The following is a 16,068-nucleotide window of genomic DNA, read 5'->3' on the forward strand; positions in this document are numbered from 1 at the left end:
GACTGCAATTAATCATAGTATGGGAATGGGGGAGGCCATTGAGAACCATCTCAGTCAGAGAAACCAGACTATCATACAGAACAACAAAAGGTTGCCAGGCCTGTTTGCATTACAAGCCTATCTCATTTACATTAGAAGCCTAGGAGGTGTCTTAGAACAGTATATATGGCTAGAACGTGTTTCGTAACTGCACTTTACTGGAATAAAGATTGCTGCATCAGAAACAAAGAAACTTCCTTCATTTCTTACACCATTAAAGGATTACAGACACTTCTAAAAAAAAAAAAAAAATCAAAGATTGCATTGATGTGGCCTGATCATATACTAGCACAGTGTTTTTCAACCACTGTGCCTTGTAATGAAAAAACATAATTTTTTACATACTGTCACTTCATTGGTGAAAAAAAAAGAGCCAACTTGTGTGTTTGTGTCGTCGCGCTGTTGGTGGTATGAAGGCTCACTACTCCCCTCTGCCTGTGGGTGGCGGTACGCAGCGTAATTAATAGGCAGATTTGCTGAGGCGACAATTAAAAAAAGTGAGATTAAGAGATAGGTACACGCATAAAAGTCTAATGGAGACATTTTTGAAAAGAAAACTAGGTCCTGATCAAGATCCCCCCACACCTGATCCAGATGAGCCCAGTACAAGTGGGTGTCAAAAGAAGGCTAAAACGGTGAGCTCAAGACAGTACAGTGATGAGTATCTGTCATTTGGATTTTCCTTCACTGGGGTTCCCGCCGCACCGAGTCCGTTGTGCGTTGTGTGTGGGGAAAAGCTAGCTAACAGTGCCATGGTCCCAAGCAAGCTTAAACGCCACTTGCAAACTAAACACCCTGCGCTCCAAGACAAGGATCCAAACTATTTTGTTCGTTTGCGTGACAACACTGTGAAACAGGCTACTATGTAAGGGATAATGTATAGAACGCCGGTCATTATCGGGAAAATAAGCCCCGACAGGGCGAACCGCACCCCGACGCGAAGCGGACGTTCTATACATTATCCCGCTTATTACATGGCTACTTGCCAAAACGAAAAAATAACTTAACACAGTGTGTCTTTTTATAATATCATTTTAATTACAATTTATTTGTTACCATTCGTGGTGTTAAAAAGCAGAGAAATAGTTCGCCAAAGACGTTGAACATTCTTTAGAACACAGCTGCTCAACTGTCAGCTGAAACTCAAGATCAGATCAGCTGACGTCGCTAAGCAACGGAATACACAGAGGTTGATAAATTACCGGACTACTTGCGGAGTGCTACGAAAGACGTGAATCCGAGGCAAAAAGGCCACTTCCCTTGACAGCGGTCAATTATGCATGGCAACGGTCAAATATGGAAAAATAGTTGACCACAGAACGTTGGGAAGCCCCATTCAAGTGAATGGAGCATTCTACAGCATTAAGAAGAGCCGTGTAATAAGATGACAAAGGTCACAAAGGTGTCCGAGAGAGCCTTGGAAGCTAGCTATTTAGTAGCGGAACTTGTAGCTAAGTCAAAAAAGCCACACACTGGGGGAATCATTGATATTACCCGCCTGCAAAGCCATTGTCAATGTCATGCTAGGCCCAGATGCAGTGAAGGAGATTGCTAAAGTTCCCCTCTCAGATAACAGCATAGCGAGACGTATTGATGACATGTCTGCTGACATCGAGAGCATTGTTTTGGAGAAGATACGCTGCAGCGGGAAATTTGCTTTGCAACTCGATGAGTCGACAGATATAAGTGGCCATGCCCAACTCCTGGCTAACGTGCGCTTTGTGGATGGAGCTAGTACTTAAGGATGTTCATATACCATGACAGTTGTTGTTCTAATTGCATGTCTTTTGTTCTACAGGTGTGTGGCGGTAATGCAGCCTGTCCAAAATTATCTGTACCTGGTAGTGATGGGAAGTTCGGATCATTTTACCGACTCGGTTCTTTGAATCTCGTTCAGTAAAATGAACGAATCTTTTTTCGAGTCATTCGTTCATTTTCGGGGGGGGGGGGGGGGGGGGGGGGGGGTGGTAAGATAAATTCCTGCATTAAAATAATGTATCATGACAGTCTGGATGATTTGAAGTGATCCTTTATTTTCACACTAGCATTCAATTATCACGGCATAACTATTACGCTGAACTCTAAGTAAAGTACTAAAAAGTTAAAATAACGAAACCTGTAATTATTACCTGTGAAGGAATATCATTCACGTCTTACTAAACCTAGCCACGCGAAAGTGAAACGAGGTAAACAAATCCTTTCTGTTTCCTCTTCTGAGCGCAGGTCACGTGAAAAATGATCCTAAGATCCGTATCCGAAGACCCAGTCAAAATGAACGAATCATTTCTGTTTTCTCTACCAGTGCTGAGCCTATGCAGGTCACGTGAAAAATGAACGATGAACGATGAACGAATCATTGATCTACTCGCTACCAGTGCTGAGCCTATGCAGGTCACGTGAAAAATGAACGATGAACGATGAACGAAAGATTTACCCGAAGACTCGGTCGGGAGGTGAACGAAACATTGACCCGAAGACACGGTCGGGAGGTGAACGATTCGTTCATCTGCCGGATACAGATCTTTAGATCATTTTTCACGTGACCTGCATTGGTTTAGTAGAGGAAACAGTTACCTTATTCTCTTTCGCGTGACCGCTGTTTTTAGTATAGAAACGTGAATTATATTCGTTCACAAGTCATAATGACTGGTTTTGTTATTTTCACTTTACATTTACACTTACAGTTTAGTGCAGTGTAATTGTTTGCCGTGATAATTAAATGCCAGTGTGATAATAAATGACAATTTAAAACCATACAAACTGTCATGTTGTACTGTATTTAATAGAGGTTTTCTTTAAAAAATATGATCTGCCACACAAAAGCTGTCAGTCATGGCTGTCTCCAAGGGGACCGTGGCCCTTCTCCACCCTCCCCCACAGTTTTGCACTAGGTGACCTGCAAGCCATCTAGAAGTTAGTGTGTCGCTTTGAATGAAATGCCAAATAAAATGTGATGTAAAATGTTTTTATTATAACCCAAAATCCCAATATTGCACCATGTTACATGTATTAATAATTGACTCTTTGCATATAATAAATAATAACACAAAGATGATCCAAAGATCCGTATCCGAAGACCCAGTCAAAATGAACGAATCATTTCTGTTTTCTCTAGCTACCAGTGCTGAGCCTATGCAGGTCACGTGAAAAAAATGATCTAAAGATCTGTATCCGGCAGATGAACGAATCGTTCACCTCCCGACCGTGTCTTCGGGTCAATGTTTCGTTCATCTGCCAACCGAGTCTTCGGGTAAATCTTTCGTTCATCGTTCATCGTTCATTTTTCACGTGACCTGCATAGGCTCAGCACTGGTAGCGAGTAGATCAATGATTCGTTCATCGTTCATCGTTCATCGTTCATTTTTCACGTGACCTGCATAGGCTCAGCACTGGTACCACTTGGTTGGCAGAAGGATCATTTCCCACGTGACCTGCATTCAACGAATCATTTCTGTTTCCTTGGCTGAGCCTATGCAAGTCCCAATGCGTGGCCACGAGAAAATGAACGAATCTTTTTTTGAAAGGACTCGTTACTCTCGAGTCCTTGTAAGGATTCGTTCAAAATGAACGAATCGTTCACGAACGACACATCACTAGTACCTGGGCATAAAGCCTGTGCCATCTTGGCATTAGGATGATGTTAAGTTTAATAAAACATAACAAATAGAACACGCGTTTCCCTGATTTCTTAGAGTATATTATGCTCATGCTGAAACTATGTATGGGTTTGATTTTCATATCATTTCCGGTTGTTGGTGTGCCGTGAGATTTTTTCTGTGTCTTAAGTGTGCCTTGACGCAAAAAAGGTTGAAAAACACTGTACTAGCACATCCTAACACAACAGGCCACAGCACTTGGTGTGGAGACTAAAATACGCTACTTATGCATAATGTATTAATGCTATGACACTGAGATAGTATGATATGATTTTGTGTGAACGCACTAAGGATAGACAATATTGAACACTACAAGAAAAGTATTTCTGATTATATTTTACTATCATTTCGAAAATGTGCAAAGTGTGACAGTGAGTGACATTTTACAAGTTTTATCCCGAAAGCTGACCACAGTATCAAACCTCAAAGATCCTGAGCAGCAGGATACAACAGTAACGCGTAACTGGCTGATGACAAACGCAACACGCATCCCATGTTGTACCCGGGATCCTTAAAGGCCCTCCTTCACAGTACAACATGCACTGTCTGTAGCTCACAAGTGATAAACACAATAACATGACTGCCCAACCATGGAACCTGAGCAGCAGGATATAACAACAACAACAAAGCTGGCTTCACGAGCATTTCACTAGGGTTTTCAAGCAGGCGCCTTTTTTGAATGAGTGTTTCATTGAACTAGGCCCACGACACCTCCAGAACCCTAACCCCACGACACCTCCAGAACCCTAACCCCACGACACCTCCAGAACCCTAACCCTACGATACCTCCAGAATCCTAATCCCACGACACCTCCAGAACCCTAACCCAAACCCCACAACACCCTAACCCCACGACACCTCCAGAAGGCTCAACAGTCATGGCTGGCGGCCCAGACCCACCCCCCTCAATACTCAAGATGGGTTAGGACACGTGCCACTACCTGTGACAACAACACCTCAGGATTTCACATAACTCAGTGTTAGTTCAGGTTAGTTCATGAGCCCAAGTAGTCTGCGGGCACCTCAGTCACAACTACTGGCTCGCCTTTTTACAAGCCTCTGAGTGACTGGGTCGAGTGACTGTCCTCAAAACCAAAATCCAATAGGAGTGTTGTGGTTGATTTAGCTACAAAGCCACTAACGCCTATCTCCAGTGGCCTTGTGTGTGCTTGGCAACCTTGTTGACTTGCTTCCGCTACCAGTTCCGCATACTTTAACTTCTTCCTTTCAAATGCTGCCTCAATCGCACCTTCAAAGGGAATCGTTAACTCAATAAAGTGAACAATGTGCTCACACTGCAGGATACAACACAATGTCTGGTCTCATACCAAAAATACACTGTGGAACATGAAGTTGTCTAGCGACATCAGCCAGCAATCTCCAATCCCGCACAGACTGTTACAAAGTCATCTCCAGGCTTAGCCCATTTGAACTCCACCAAGCCGGTCATTGGTAATTCCAAAATTCCATCTTCATAAAAAGCTACAGCAATACAACATGGCCTCCAAAGCCATTTCCTAACTCCCTTATTTATGACTCTTATATGTCTCCACCTCTGAAACAGCAGCTTAATTCACAGTCAAAGGCCACCTTACACATGGGAGAAGCCCAAACCGCAAGCACCGCAGTTTCAGTTTACCAGGCAAGAAGGTAGTGAATTATCTAAGCTCTGAAACCTGTGACTCAACATGGAATTGTACCACCTGCCTATACTCACAGGTTTTTCTTCGATGGAGGGAATCACCTCACCATCAATATAAAACCTCTCTCCCACCAGTTTTCCCTTACTAATAGAAACAGTTCTAAGTTTGCTAGGTTTCACATTCATTCTTGCCCATTTCAGACTGTCATTTAACTTGGTTAACAGCTGATGGGTACACAGCAATATGTCATCCATCCAAGCTCTGATGGGAGGTAACTGGGTGCCATCCTGCAGCCTTTGACCACCAACAACCCATTTAGATTCCTTTGTAATGACCTCCGTTGCCATGGTGAAAGCAACAGTGAAATGGTACACCCAGCCGTGATACCAATCTGCAAAGGTCGACAGGATGTGATGAGGTTACTTGTGTTAAAGCACAACTGAATATTCTCAGAATATGCCCTGACTAAAACATTTTTTAGGGACATGAAAGTAGTTCAATGCCTTCAAAAAACAGTCAGCCTCGCGAAGGCATTTGCGAGATCCAAAAATACCACACGGGAGGTGTAATATCCTGTGTTCTTCAGTGCTCAACCTGCCACTGGACTTCATCCAAATGACTTGAGCTACTTCTTAACGAGTAGTGCTCAATGCGTGGGCCCTGTACTCCTTCATCCAGGCATCTCTTCCTTTCAGTGAAGTTTCCTTCCTCCATCCACATATACAAACCTGAAGTACTTTCCCCTTATTCCCCAAACTGGCTGTATCCGTGTTCACCCCCTGTCTCGTAGTTGAAGCCACGCCAAAGTCCAAAGTCATGTGGTCTGCCTGTGAGTCATCTTCCACCCTGCTCTGAGTGACTCTAGGGCTATTCTTTTGGTTTGTTCTTCTGTAGCTTACTTGGGAGCATCTACTTGGCTGTATCTGCCACAGCTGCTTCTGCTAGGGGTTGCTAGTTTAAGGCAGCCTCATTGGGGTTCATTCCCTCCTGCCAGCCATTCTTTCCGAGGCGTCACATGGTCTTTTATTATTATTAATAATAATAATAATAATAATAATAAAAAATCACATGGTCTTTTAATTGTTGTCAGCTGTCTTATTCACAGCACTCACTAGACAGGTCATTTTAGCTATACACAGGAAAAGATGTTAAGTTCCTTGTGCTATTGGTTGCACACTGAGTTTCCTTTGCCATACAGGAGAGCAGGAAATATGCAATGTGCTATGGCAACTTCTGTCTTTACAGTTTGGTGCAGAGGATTGACTTCGCAGAAGGACCCTTAGAGGTTGGTGATGTATGCATGATTTACACAGCCTCTGCCAGTGTTCATGATGACCACCACCTCAAGTATGTCCTGAAATATTAATAAAATCCTTCATAGTTAGTGTTCATAATCATAATTAGAAATATATATATATATATATAAATATATTGTAACTTCCTGTGTTACTCTCACTACGTACTTTAGTTTCAACCACGGAGGCTTCATGTGGGTGCCGTACAGCTCACAGGAAGCTGTCTCTGTGCCATGTCTTGAAATGGATCATCAAAGGCTATTTTGTCTCTCCTCATCACATCCAAACACATCCTTTGGTGCGATAAAGAATATGCTCTTATAGCTTGCTTTTGACTCCGGTGAATGTACAAAATCTCATTTTGATCCGAGCACCCTATCCAAAAATGCTTTGCTTAGAATTGTGCATCCAGCAGATGGCAGCTGTTATTTGTGTTTGGTGAAACAGAACTATCTAGGATAACAGTAATTCTAAACATTGAACCAAGTGGTTTGGATCTCTAAAACAACTACGCTCACTCAAACAAAAAAGATGTCCCAAAATCAGCAACATGTAATGGTTGCCACGTAAAATCGACTCATAAATTCCACTTGACAGACATCACATGAAAAAAAAAAAATGAAGATAATATAAATATTTATTCATATTTTTCATCAAATAATATCCAATCTTTACATGCACGTGAAATTATCCATCCGTGTCATAGGAAATTGAACTGCACATCCCATTCAATTAGAGTTGAGAGGAGTTTTTCTAATGACCAATGCACTGGGGTCATGGGATAGCATATGATTGTAAATACTCCACTTGGGTGACGCACTCCCAAAACAGAGTATCTGGACAGAGGCACCGTGTTTGCGTTCTTGACAGGGTCAAAAGGGTTAGAAAAGCTGGAGCAGTGTCCCGACACGCAGTCAGTAAGTTCATTACCTGTCGAGGAGTTTGGGGCTGGTAGCCCGGCCACTCTGCTCCCCTAAAAGGGTCACAAGGCTCCCTCCTTCCTGCAGTAGCCTTTTGTCTAGTATTCCGAAGCCTCTAATGTCAAAAGAACTGAAACGGTTTAGGTGGTCCTCTGACATTTCTGCTTAACACTTCTTGATATTTATCATCACTCGGAAAGTCTTGACATCTTATCTTCCACTATCTGCCCGACCCCACTGTGTTCTGGGCACCCTCATGCTCCTCTGACTGATGATAGACCGGGCCACGTTGCTGGTTGATATTATTGAGTAACACATTTTACGCAATAAAAAATTGCATTCAATTGCTAATACTAGATGACATGAATGTCACTCTGTTGGCATCGGGTGACACTGAAGCCCATAATGTTGCCCAGTACTACCATCAGCCTCTGACTTGATCAAGTACATTTTGTTTAAAAAAAATAAATAAATAAAAAGAATTGTGGTAGTCACTCAAAGCATTCAGTGTCTGTCAGATTCCTATCTGAATGTTTCTACCTCTCTAGCGTACGTCAGTATGAGAGATGGCTGGGGAAGGCATCAGTGTTTTTTTTTTTTTCATTTTGTCTACATTAAAAAAAAAAAAAATCACAATGTACCCAGGGGCTAATGTTTAAAGCATCAATCTGATGGTAGACAACAATGGCACTGAATCGTCCCGATGCCACTGTGGCTCAAGAAAAAGAACAAAAATACCCCTCGAGTCCGAAACACTCTACTTAACCGTGCCCTCTGAATCACACGGGGGGAAGAAATGAATTCTTTGCCAATCTGAATCACTTGTAAGTGTGCATACTAATGTCCACGTCAGAGCGCACTGAAATAAAAAGTAAGGAAAGTAAGCTACTGTCGGCAGACTTCCTGAGAGACAGTGGCAACAGGCTTCATCCTTAGACAGACATCACAGAAAAACAAAAAAAGTCTTTCATTTTGGTAACAACAATCAAAGATACAGGATAGATATGCCTGTGCAAATACATTTATCAACGATGTCTCTTTCTCTGTACAGTATAGAGGATATTTACAGAACATCACAAACTCTGGAAACAAGCTATACTTAGTGTGATAACATAGACAGTGGTTGTAAGTGTGTGTGTGTGTGTGTGAGACATTGTTCCACTGTAGACCTAGAAAAAAGATTCCCGGGAGTACCATTCAAAGCTATGGAATCCTCCATGAAACATCTCATATATGCAAAGTTTCATACACAGTCAGGTGCAAAACCATTAATGCATATAGACTTCTGCAGTCATAACACAGCTTTTGTCAAGTCATGCATAGAGGTACCATACTGACTATACAATGGCTACATAATATAATTTAGGGTTTGCTTTTATATGCACATTTATGAAAACGATATTAAGATCACAAGTGATGCTTCCTTACTTTAAAAAAATACCATCACCAAACTACATTTGGTTGAAAGAAAATGAAAAGAAATGCAGATCAGGTTCAGCTAGTCGCTATGTCTGTACAATGATCAATCAATCAATCAATTCAATCTTATATAGCGCTTCTCTATATACCCGAAGTCGCTTTACAGAGTCCAGAGTCCAGTTGTCATTCATACACAGTCATACCAGTGGTGGTAAGCTACCTCAGTAGCCACAGCTGCCCTGGGGCAGACTGACAGATCCTATGGGTTCTGACTGGCGATCACACTAAGAGTGTGCCCAGCGTCCCTCCCCCGGGTTTGATATTGGCTGGTTTGATATGTTTTCAGAGTCAAGTACTTACAACAAACCCAACGAGCAGCGGATTACTGGAGCGGTTCTGGCACGCAGCTCGGGCACCTCAGGTGGATCCGTGGCAGAACCAGAACCGGAACCGGCCACGGACTCGGGAAGGAAACTCTGATGAGGGGGAGTGTCTCATTCTATTCTTCAGGCGAAAAAAAAAGGCAAAGAGACTGGGCCGAAGGATGACCTGAAGTCTGACCACCGTGAGCTTAAGGTTTTCCTCTCCTGATTGAATGCACTTCTCATTGTTCAAGTTTACAGGCTGGGGGGGGGGGGTGAGCGAGTGTGGCCTGCAATGTTGGATTGAACACGGAAAAAAAGAAAAGAAAAAGAAATCGACAGTAGCCGAAGTGAGGACTATGTAACATATGCCATAGAATGAGTATATGATGTCCCACCTTACCTAATATTAGCCAGCGTAAGGACGTCAGGACGCGAGACCATGAGTCAGTGGTGGTAGTAGTTTCTGAGAGTCCCCATAGGAGACTTAATGGATGCTCCATATGGCCATGCTGACTATACCACTAGAACTGCGTGATGAGGATCAAAAAGTTAGCTGTGAGATGCTAATGCAGACACCAGGACACAAAAGAAAGCAGATATGTCCACAATTAAGCAGGTCAATTGTTTCCATCGCCCCCCGCACGTGTGTCTGTGTATGTGTGTGTTTAGTGAGACAGAAATGGAGTCGTTGAACAAGTGACAAGTCAATAAATGAAGTACTAAACCAGTAAGCTACGAGGGAGGTCAAGAAAGGTGAAACCTTAAGAGATAGAGAAGATAAACAAGGACATTTGAGATGAAGAGGCCGGTGAAACAACACTGAGGCAGTCAACAACAACATCACTGAGGCAGTCAACAACATCACTGAGGCAGTCAACAACATCACTGTGGCAGTCAACAGAGTCTTTGCCGTGTGCTGTGCTCACGTTCCGCTCCTACATTCTCTTCCTCCACGTTCCACATCCATTCTCGCCCTCTTGTCATTCAAGTCCACTCCTCTCATTTGCTGCCTCTGAGTTCTGTCCATCTTCCTCTTCCTCTTCCACTCCTCCCATTTGCTGCCTCTGAGTTCTGTCCATCTTCCTCTTCCTCTCCGAACGCACAGGTCAGCAGCGCTTACGGTGGGATGGTGATGTCACACAGACGAGGGCAATGTTACATAAGAGAGTGCAAGCGTGTGTGTGTGCGTTTGTGTGTGTGTGTGTGTGTGTGTGTGCGCGAAACATAAAGCGATGATTGGTAATGCAAACATTATTTTGGTGATGATTGGTAATGCACAATTGTCCGTGATCACTTGTGGCCTCGGTGAGCGTGGAGGTGCAGGGTGGAGTCGTCAAACAGCGGGTTCCTCACCTCCATCTCTCCCGTCTGTAAAGAGAGCAGACACCATCTCCATCAGAGGAGCAGCTCCACCTCACAGCTACAGCAGCTTTCAGTCTTAGAATGGCTCTGTGGCCACAGAGGCCAGCGGTCACACACAGTCAAGGGAACCGTCAGGTATTTAGCTAACCGCTAACCCGGATCATCCGCTTACAGGCTGGCGACGCTAACCACTGTTCCACCACACTCCAGTATTACTATATTATATTATATTATTATACAATATTATGCATGCTGGCACTAATTCACGGGCACATTCCTTCACACATCTACTACCCTCTCTCCATCCTACTGTCTGTTTCTCCGTCCATTGTCTATCTGTATCTCTGTGTGTAGGGGGTTGAATACACATGTACACAAGGGCCACATATAAACACACACACACACAACACACACACACACACACACACACACACACACACACACACACACACACACAGATATTAAAACTCACTGGAGCCAGTCCTGGGCACTCATAGACTGTGAAATCTCCATCTTCATTCTCTTCATCTGAAGTGGCTCCTGACTCTGTCATCTTGGCCTCGTCCCTGTGTCTAAGCACAACAAAACACAGGAGAGCCAATGAGGAGATATAAACACACACACACACACACACACACACACACACACACACAACCTTGAACAATGGCATGCTGATAAATACAAATCAATAGACATGATATGACACTAGCTGTAACTACCATTAGTATTTTTTACCGTTTGAATTAGTACCGTAATTTCCGGACTATTGAGCGCACCTGAATATAAGCCTCACGCACTAAATTTTTTAAAAATAATTATTTTTAACATAAATAAGCCGCACATGTCTATAAGCCGCAGGTGCCTACCGCAACATTGAAACAAATTAACTTTACACAGGCTAAAATGAATATCAAAACTAATACAATAGTTAGTTTTGCCAGTTAGATAAGTGCACTGTTGCTTTAAGAGCACACAGTCGCAAGAGTCAATCAGAAGCTAGAACGTTAGATTGAAGACAGACGCTAGTTGAAACCAGTGAGCTAAAGGAACTTGAAGACTGGATTTGTATTGTTGTAAACTTTTATTTTATTTTCTAAAGTGTTTTGAGTTGTGTTCTGTCTACGCTGGTAGACTGTGGTTATTTTGACATTAGTTAAGTTATTGAGAGATACTGAGAAATCGCGTGGAGCTAAGCATCCATGCGGCTGCATCCATGCTAGCATCCTAGCTCCACAAAGCCACCGTAAACACAAAGCCACCGTATACAGTCACAGGTATCATAATCCATAAATTAGCCGCATCGTTGTTTAAGCCGCGAGGTTCAAAGCGTGGGAAAAAAGTAGCGGCTTATAGTCCGGAAAATACGGTAAGTGTTGTTTAGTGCTCTGGGAGGTCTAATAGGAGACTGCTGGTATAAGGCTAGTCGAGTCATGCACACACACACACACACACACACACACACACACACACACACACACACACACTAGTGCTCTGGGAGGTCTAATAGGAGACTGCTGGTATAAGGCTAGTCGAGTCATGCACACACACACACACACACACCCACACACACACACACACACACACACACACACACACACACACACTAGTGCTCTGGGAGGTCTAATATGAGACTGCTAGTATAAGGCTAGTCTATCACTAGGGTTACACATTGCAATGTGCACTGGATGAGTTCTCTGTTGACTTACTTCAGGGACAACATCTGCTGCTTCTGATGCTGATAGTGGTACATCTGGGCACTGTGAGCCAGCTTCTTATCCCCAGACTGACAGACACAAGGGGAGACAGAGAGACCGAGAGATGAACATGCAGGCGTCCATCTGAATTTACAACCTGAGCAGGGGCGGACTGGGGGGAAAAAAAGTGGCTTATCGGCGTTTCTGAAGAGTGCTTACCCGAAGTGCTGTCGTGAGAATGGGGCGCCAACACGCCGAAGGCTGGGTAGTCCACCTTCTGAGCCAGACGCAGTCCCTCCGTAACCTACAGGGGAAGACAGAGAGCATATTTTTCACTGCCAGCATTTCCATATACATTTACAATTTTTTTTTTTTTTTTTAAACCCTAATTGTAATGTACTAAAATGTATACACGAAAATAAAGGTCTACGTTTTGAAAGCTTGTAAAAAAATGTTGGAGGCCTAACTGCAGCTAAACTGAGAAAGGAGAAAAAACTAAATTTGTTTGCGCCACACATACCCGCAGAGGCCACAATCTTCATGGTGTACTATACATTAAAGTGGATAGCAATCGGAAATAGCGATAGCAATAACATTCATATCCCCCTACACACATCATACGCACATGCATGTACACACTTACCTGACCGAGAAAGTGGCTGCCAAGATCAGAACCACTGCTGCTACCATGAGACACACACCAGTCATGACTGCATGGATGGAAAAGACAAGACAACATTAAGATAAGATGGCAGATGGGTGTCCATGAGTGTTTGTGCATGAATGTAACGGCTGAAACAGTGCGTGTGTGTGTGTGTGTGTGTGTGTGTGTGTGTGTGTGTGTGACGACGTGAGTGTAAAACAGTGAGTGAGAGAGATTTTCATAGTGTGTTACATAGATGTTAGTTTTAGCTGTTGAAAGAAAAGAAAAGAACAAAGTGGCGTGCAGACCAACAGAACTGGCGTACTTAGGAACGTGTTGCTCTTGGATGAGTCGGGGACAGCCAGCGGTCCCTTCTGCAGTAGCCGGGAGCTTGTTGGCAGGTGCCTGAGGCCAGTGTGGTTTGCCATGGTAAGTGATGGGCATCGCCGTGGTGAGGCCGCTGTTATGGGATGTTCTGCGGTGTCCGGGTGGGGGTGGGGGTGGCCTCGTTGTGTGGTGAGTCTTATGGGGAACTGAAATATCCCATCAGCTGCAAGGTGACCTGAGAGGAGGAGACTGGAGGGAGAGAGAGAGAGAGAGAGAGAGAGAGAGAGAGAGAGAGAGAGGGAGAGGGAGAGGGAGAGCTCTTACTTCCTGAAAAATTATCTTCCACTACCTCTTTTCCACTACCACACCAACTCAAGTATGTGCATTTGTTTTAATCCATGCAACAAAATCATTCACAAAATAAGCAATTATTCCATCCATTTTTCTTTTAAATATGAAAACAAAAAGGCCATCAGGACTTAACATATACACAATGGGTAACAAAACTAAATCCTAACAGACTGACTCAAATATAGATCATAAACATTCAGTCCATTCTCTCTCTTTCTCTCTCTCTCTCTCTCTCTCACCTGAGTGTCTGGACTCAGATTTCAGCTGCTTGGTGATGACAGAGGACAGGAAGTCGATCTCCTCGTCCAGTTCAGGGAGGCTCTTGGCCTTGTCTGCGAAACACAGAGGCAGGTCATGTTGAAATGGGCAGTCATGTGCACTTCTGAGCACCTAGTCATGCAGGGTGAGTGAGCACACCAGGGGCGTAGCTATAGAGGGTGCAGCAGGTGCGGCTGCACCTGGGCCCGTCGTTACTACGTTACGCCACTGGGGCACACAATACTATGAGGCTGGTGAACAGCACACAGGGTTCTGTAATGGTTAGCCTAGCTTGGGAGTTCACTGGTTACGTATTCTGTAATGGTTAGCCTAGCGTGGGAGTTCACTGGTTATGTATTCTGTAATGGTTAGCCTAGCGTGAGAGTTCACTGGTTTGCACGTATTCGCAAAACACAGACAGGAGCCCCACTTCATACTATGTGCCTTAGGCCTAGCTTAACTAAAGTACTCGAATGATAGCTCTTGCATTTCATGAAAACCCGCAAACACAAAAAGTTCTTCCAGTTCTACACACACCACACACACACACACACACACACACACACACACACACACACACACACACACACACACACTTAACCACTCTGACACCCACAGATTCACACCCAGTTCATCACACTTAGTATCAGGTTTTACCACCTCCCTGTGATGTGAGAGTAAGGGTGTGTGCCTATGCGATGGACCGCAGTGTACCCATGTACATCTGCATGTAGTGATGGCTAACCTAGTGTGTTTGGTGGGTTTGTGGGTGTATGTAGTGAACTGTAGTGTGTGTGTGTGTTCATCTCTTAGAGCCTGGTGTGGGTGTCGGTGTGTGTGTGTGTGTGGTGTGTGGTGTGTGTGTGTGTGTGTGTTATCTCTGAGAGCCTCGGTGTGGTGTGTGTGTGTGCGGCTGCGGCTGCGGCTTGCCAGTGTGTGGGTGGATAGGTTGGGGTGTGCTCATGCGGCCAACTGCCTTCTCTCTGTTGTGGGCGGTGGGTAGGGGGAGAGCAGGGGATGTCCTTAGAAAACGTGGTTTGGGGCGAACAGAAGTGCCCTTGTGAAGTGAAGAAGCCTAATACTCATAATGCTCATTTTAAGGGGGCTGACATTTGCTGTCACGCTGAAGCTATCAAAACTAAACCTAGAGAACCATTGATGTTTCCGATGATTATGCCCTCATAGAAATAGAACAATTTCATTGGCTAATTACCACGACATCATGTGTCTGACTGCAGGAGAATGAAATGTGACTTAATACAAATCTGTTTCCCCCCAGGCATTAAAGGTAGAGTCTGTGATTTTTTTAATCCCATACACTTTTTCTCAAATTCAACAAATTGCTCCTCACTGTCATTACATTTACATTTACATTTACATTTAGTCATTTAGCAGTCATAGAACAGTCCTGGCTTGGTCTGAGACAATCATTAACAATCCCATCCAATCAAACACATGTGCTTAAGGAGCACAGAAGGGAGGGGTGGCATTTGTTTGGCTGCTGAACTCAAATATCAACAGCCTTTTGCGAAGCTGAAACTGAATCGCAGACTGCATCTTCAATCAAAAAACTAAGAGAATAACAATTAGATATAGTTCCGTTAAACTAAGAGAATAACAATTAGATTATAGTTCTCTTAAACTAAGATAATAACAATAAGATACAGTAGTTCTGATATTGATTTATTTGCTTGGTTACACACAAATGTCCGGTTTAGGGATACCTTCTATGTTTTGTATGAGCATTATTACCGGACATTTTGATGGTACGTTTTTTTTAATTTATAGTTTGTTTTATTCATTTCACCGGGCAAAAACTGGTGATTACTGCCTAACGTAAACCCTGGTGAGCATGTGTGTGTGTGTGTGTGTGTGTGTGTGTGTGTGTGTGTGTGTGTGTGTGTGGGTGTGTGTGTGTGCGTGTGAGAGAGAGAGGGAGAGAAAGAGGGCGAGAGAGAAGGAAAGGGACAGAGAGAGTGAGTGAGGGAGGCAGTGTGCCATGCAGCACTGCTGATGTTGTGTGGGCGTGGGGGGGGAGGAGTCAGAGCAGCGCTGTCTCCGCCTCTGATTCATGAATGAAACCCTGTCGCCACGGC

The 16,068-nt window shown here is 43.8% G+C and overlaps 2 protein-coding genes and 1 long non-coding RNA gene across 3 annotated transcripts in view; all 3 read right to left on the minus strand.

Moving 5' to 3' along the window:
* Positions 1-1,532: 1,532 nt before the first annotated feature.
* Positions 1,533-4,011, minus strand: LOC116221042. Its single transcript, XR_004163979.2, has 2 exons — positions 3,640-4,011; positions 1,533-1,877 (listed from the first exon to the last, which is right to left on the minus strand). It is a non-coding gene; the product is annotated as an uncharacterized LOC116221042 (long non-coding RNA).
* Positions 4,012-7,252: 3,241 nt separating this feature from the next.
* LOC122132985 (neural proliferation differentiation and control protein 1-like) lies at positions 7,253-13,480 on the minus strand. The gene is made up of 6 exons (XM_042708127.1): positions 13,362-13,480; positions 13,037-13,103; positions 12,614-12,697; positions 12,406-12,482; positions 11,172-11,271; positions 7,253-10,705 (listed from the first exon to the last, which is right to left on the minus strand). Exons 1-6 carry the CDS (start codon positions 13,478-13,480, stop codon positions 10,628-10,630), a joined length of 525 nt encoding a protein of 174 aa, XP_042564061.1. The 3' UTR covers positions 7,253-10,627.
* A 68-nt stretch (positions 13,481-13,548) lies between these two features.
* Positions 13,549-16,068, minus strand: part of LOC122133038 (neural proliferation differentiation and control protein 1-like) — a 29,859-nt gene continuing 27,339 nt past the window's right edge. The window contains exons 3-4 of the mRNA XM_042708326.1: positions 13,954-14,046; positions 13,549-13,612 (exon numbers count right to left, since the gene is read on the minus strand). Coding sequence (XP_042564260.1) covers positions 13,560-13,612; positions 13,954-14,046 — 146 coding nt within the window. The 3' untranslated portion in view covers positions 13,549-13,559. The remainder of the gene's footprint in view (positions 13,613-13,953; positions 14,047-16,068) is intronic.

The sequence above is a fragment of the Clupea harengus genome, chromosome 7, assembly GCF_900700415.2.
Source record: "Clupea harengus chromosome 7, Ch_v2.0.2, whole genome shotgun sequence".
In the NCBI taxonomy this organism is placed as follows: domain Eukaryota; kingdom Metazoa; phylum Chordata; class Actinopteri; order Clupeiformes; family Clupeidae; genus Clupea; species Clupea harengus.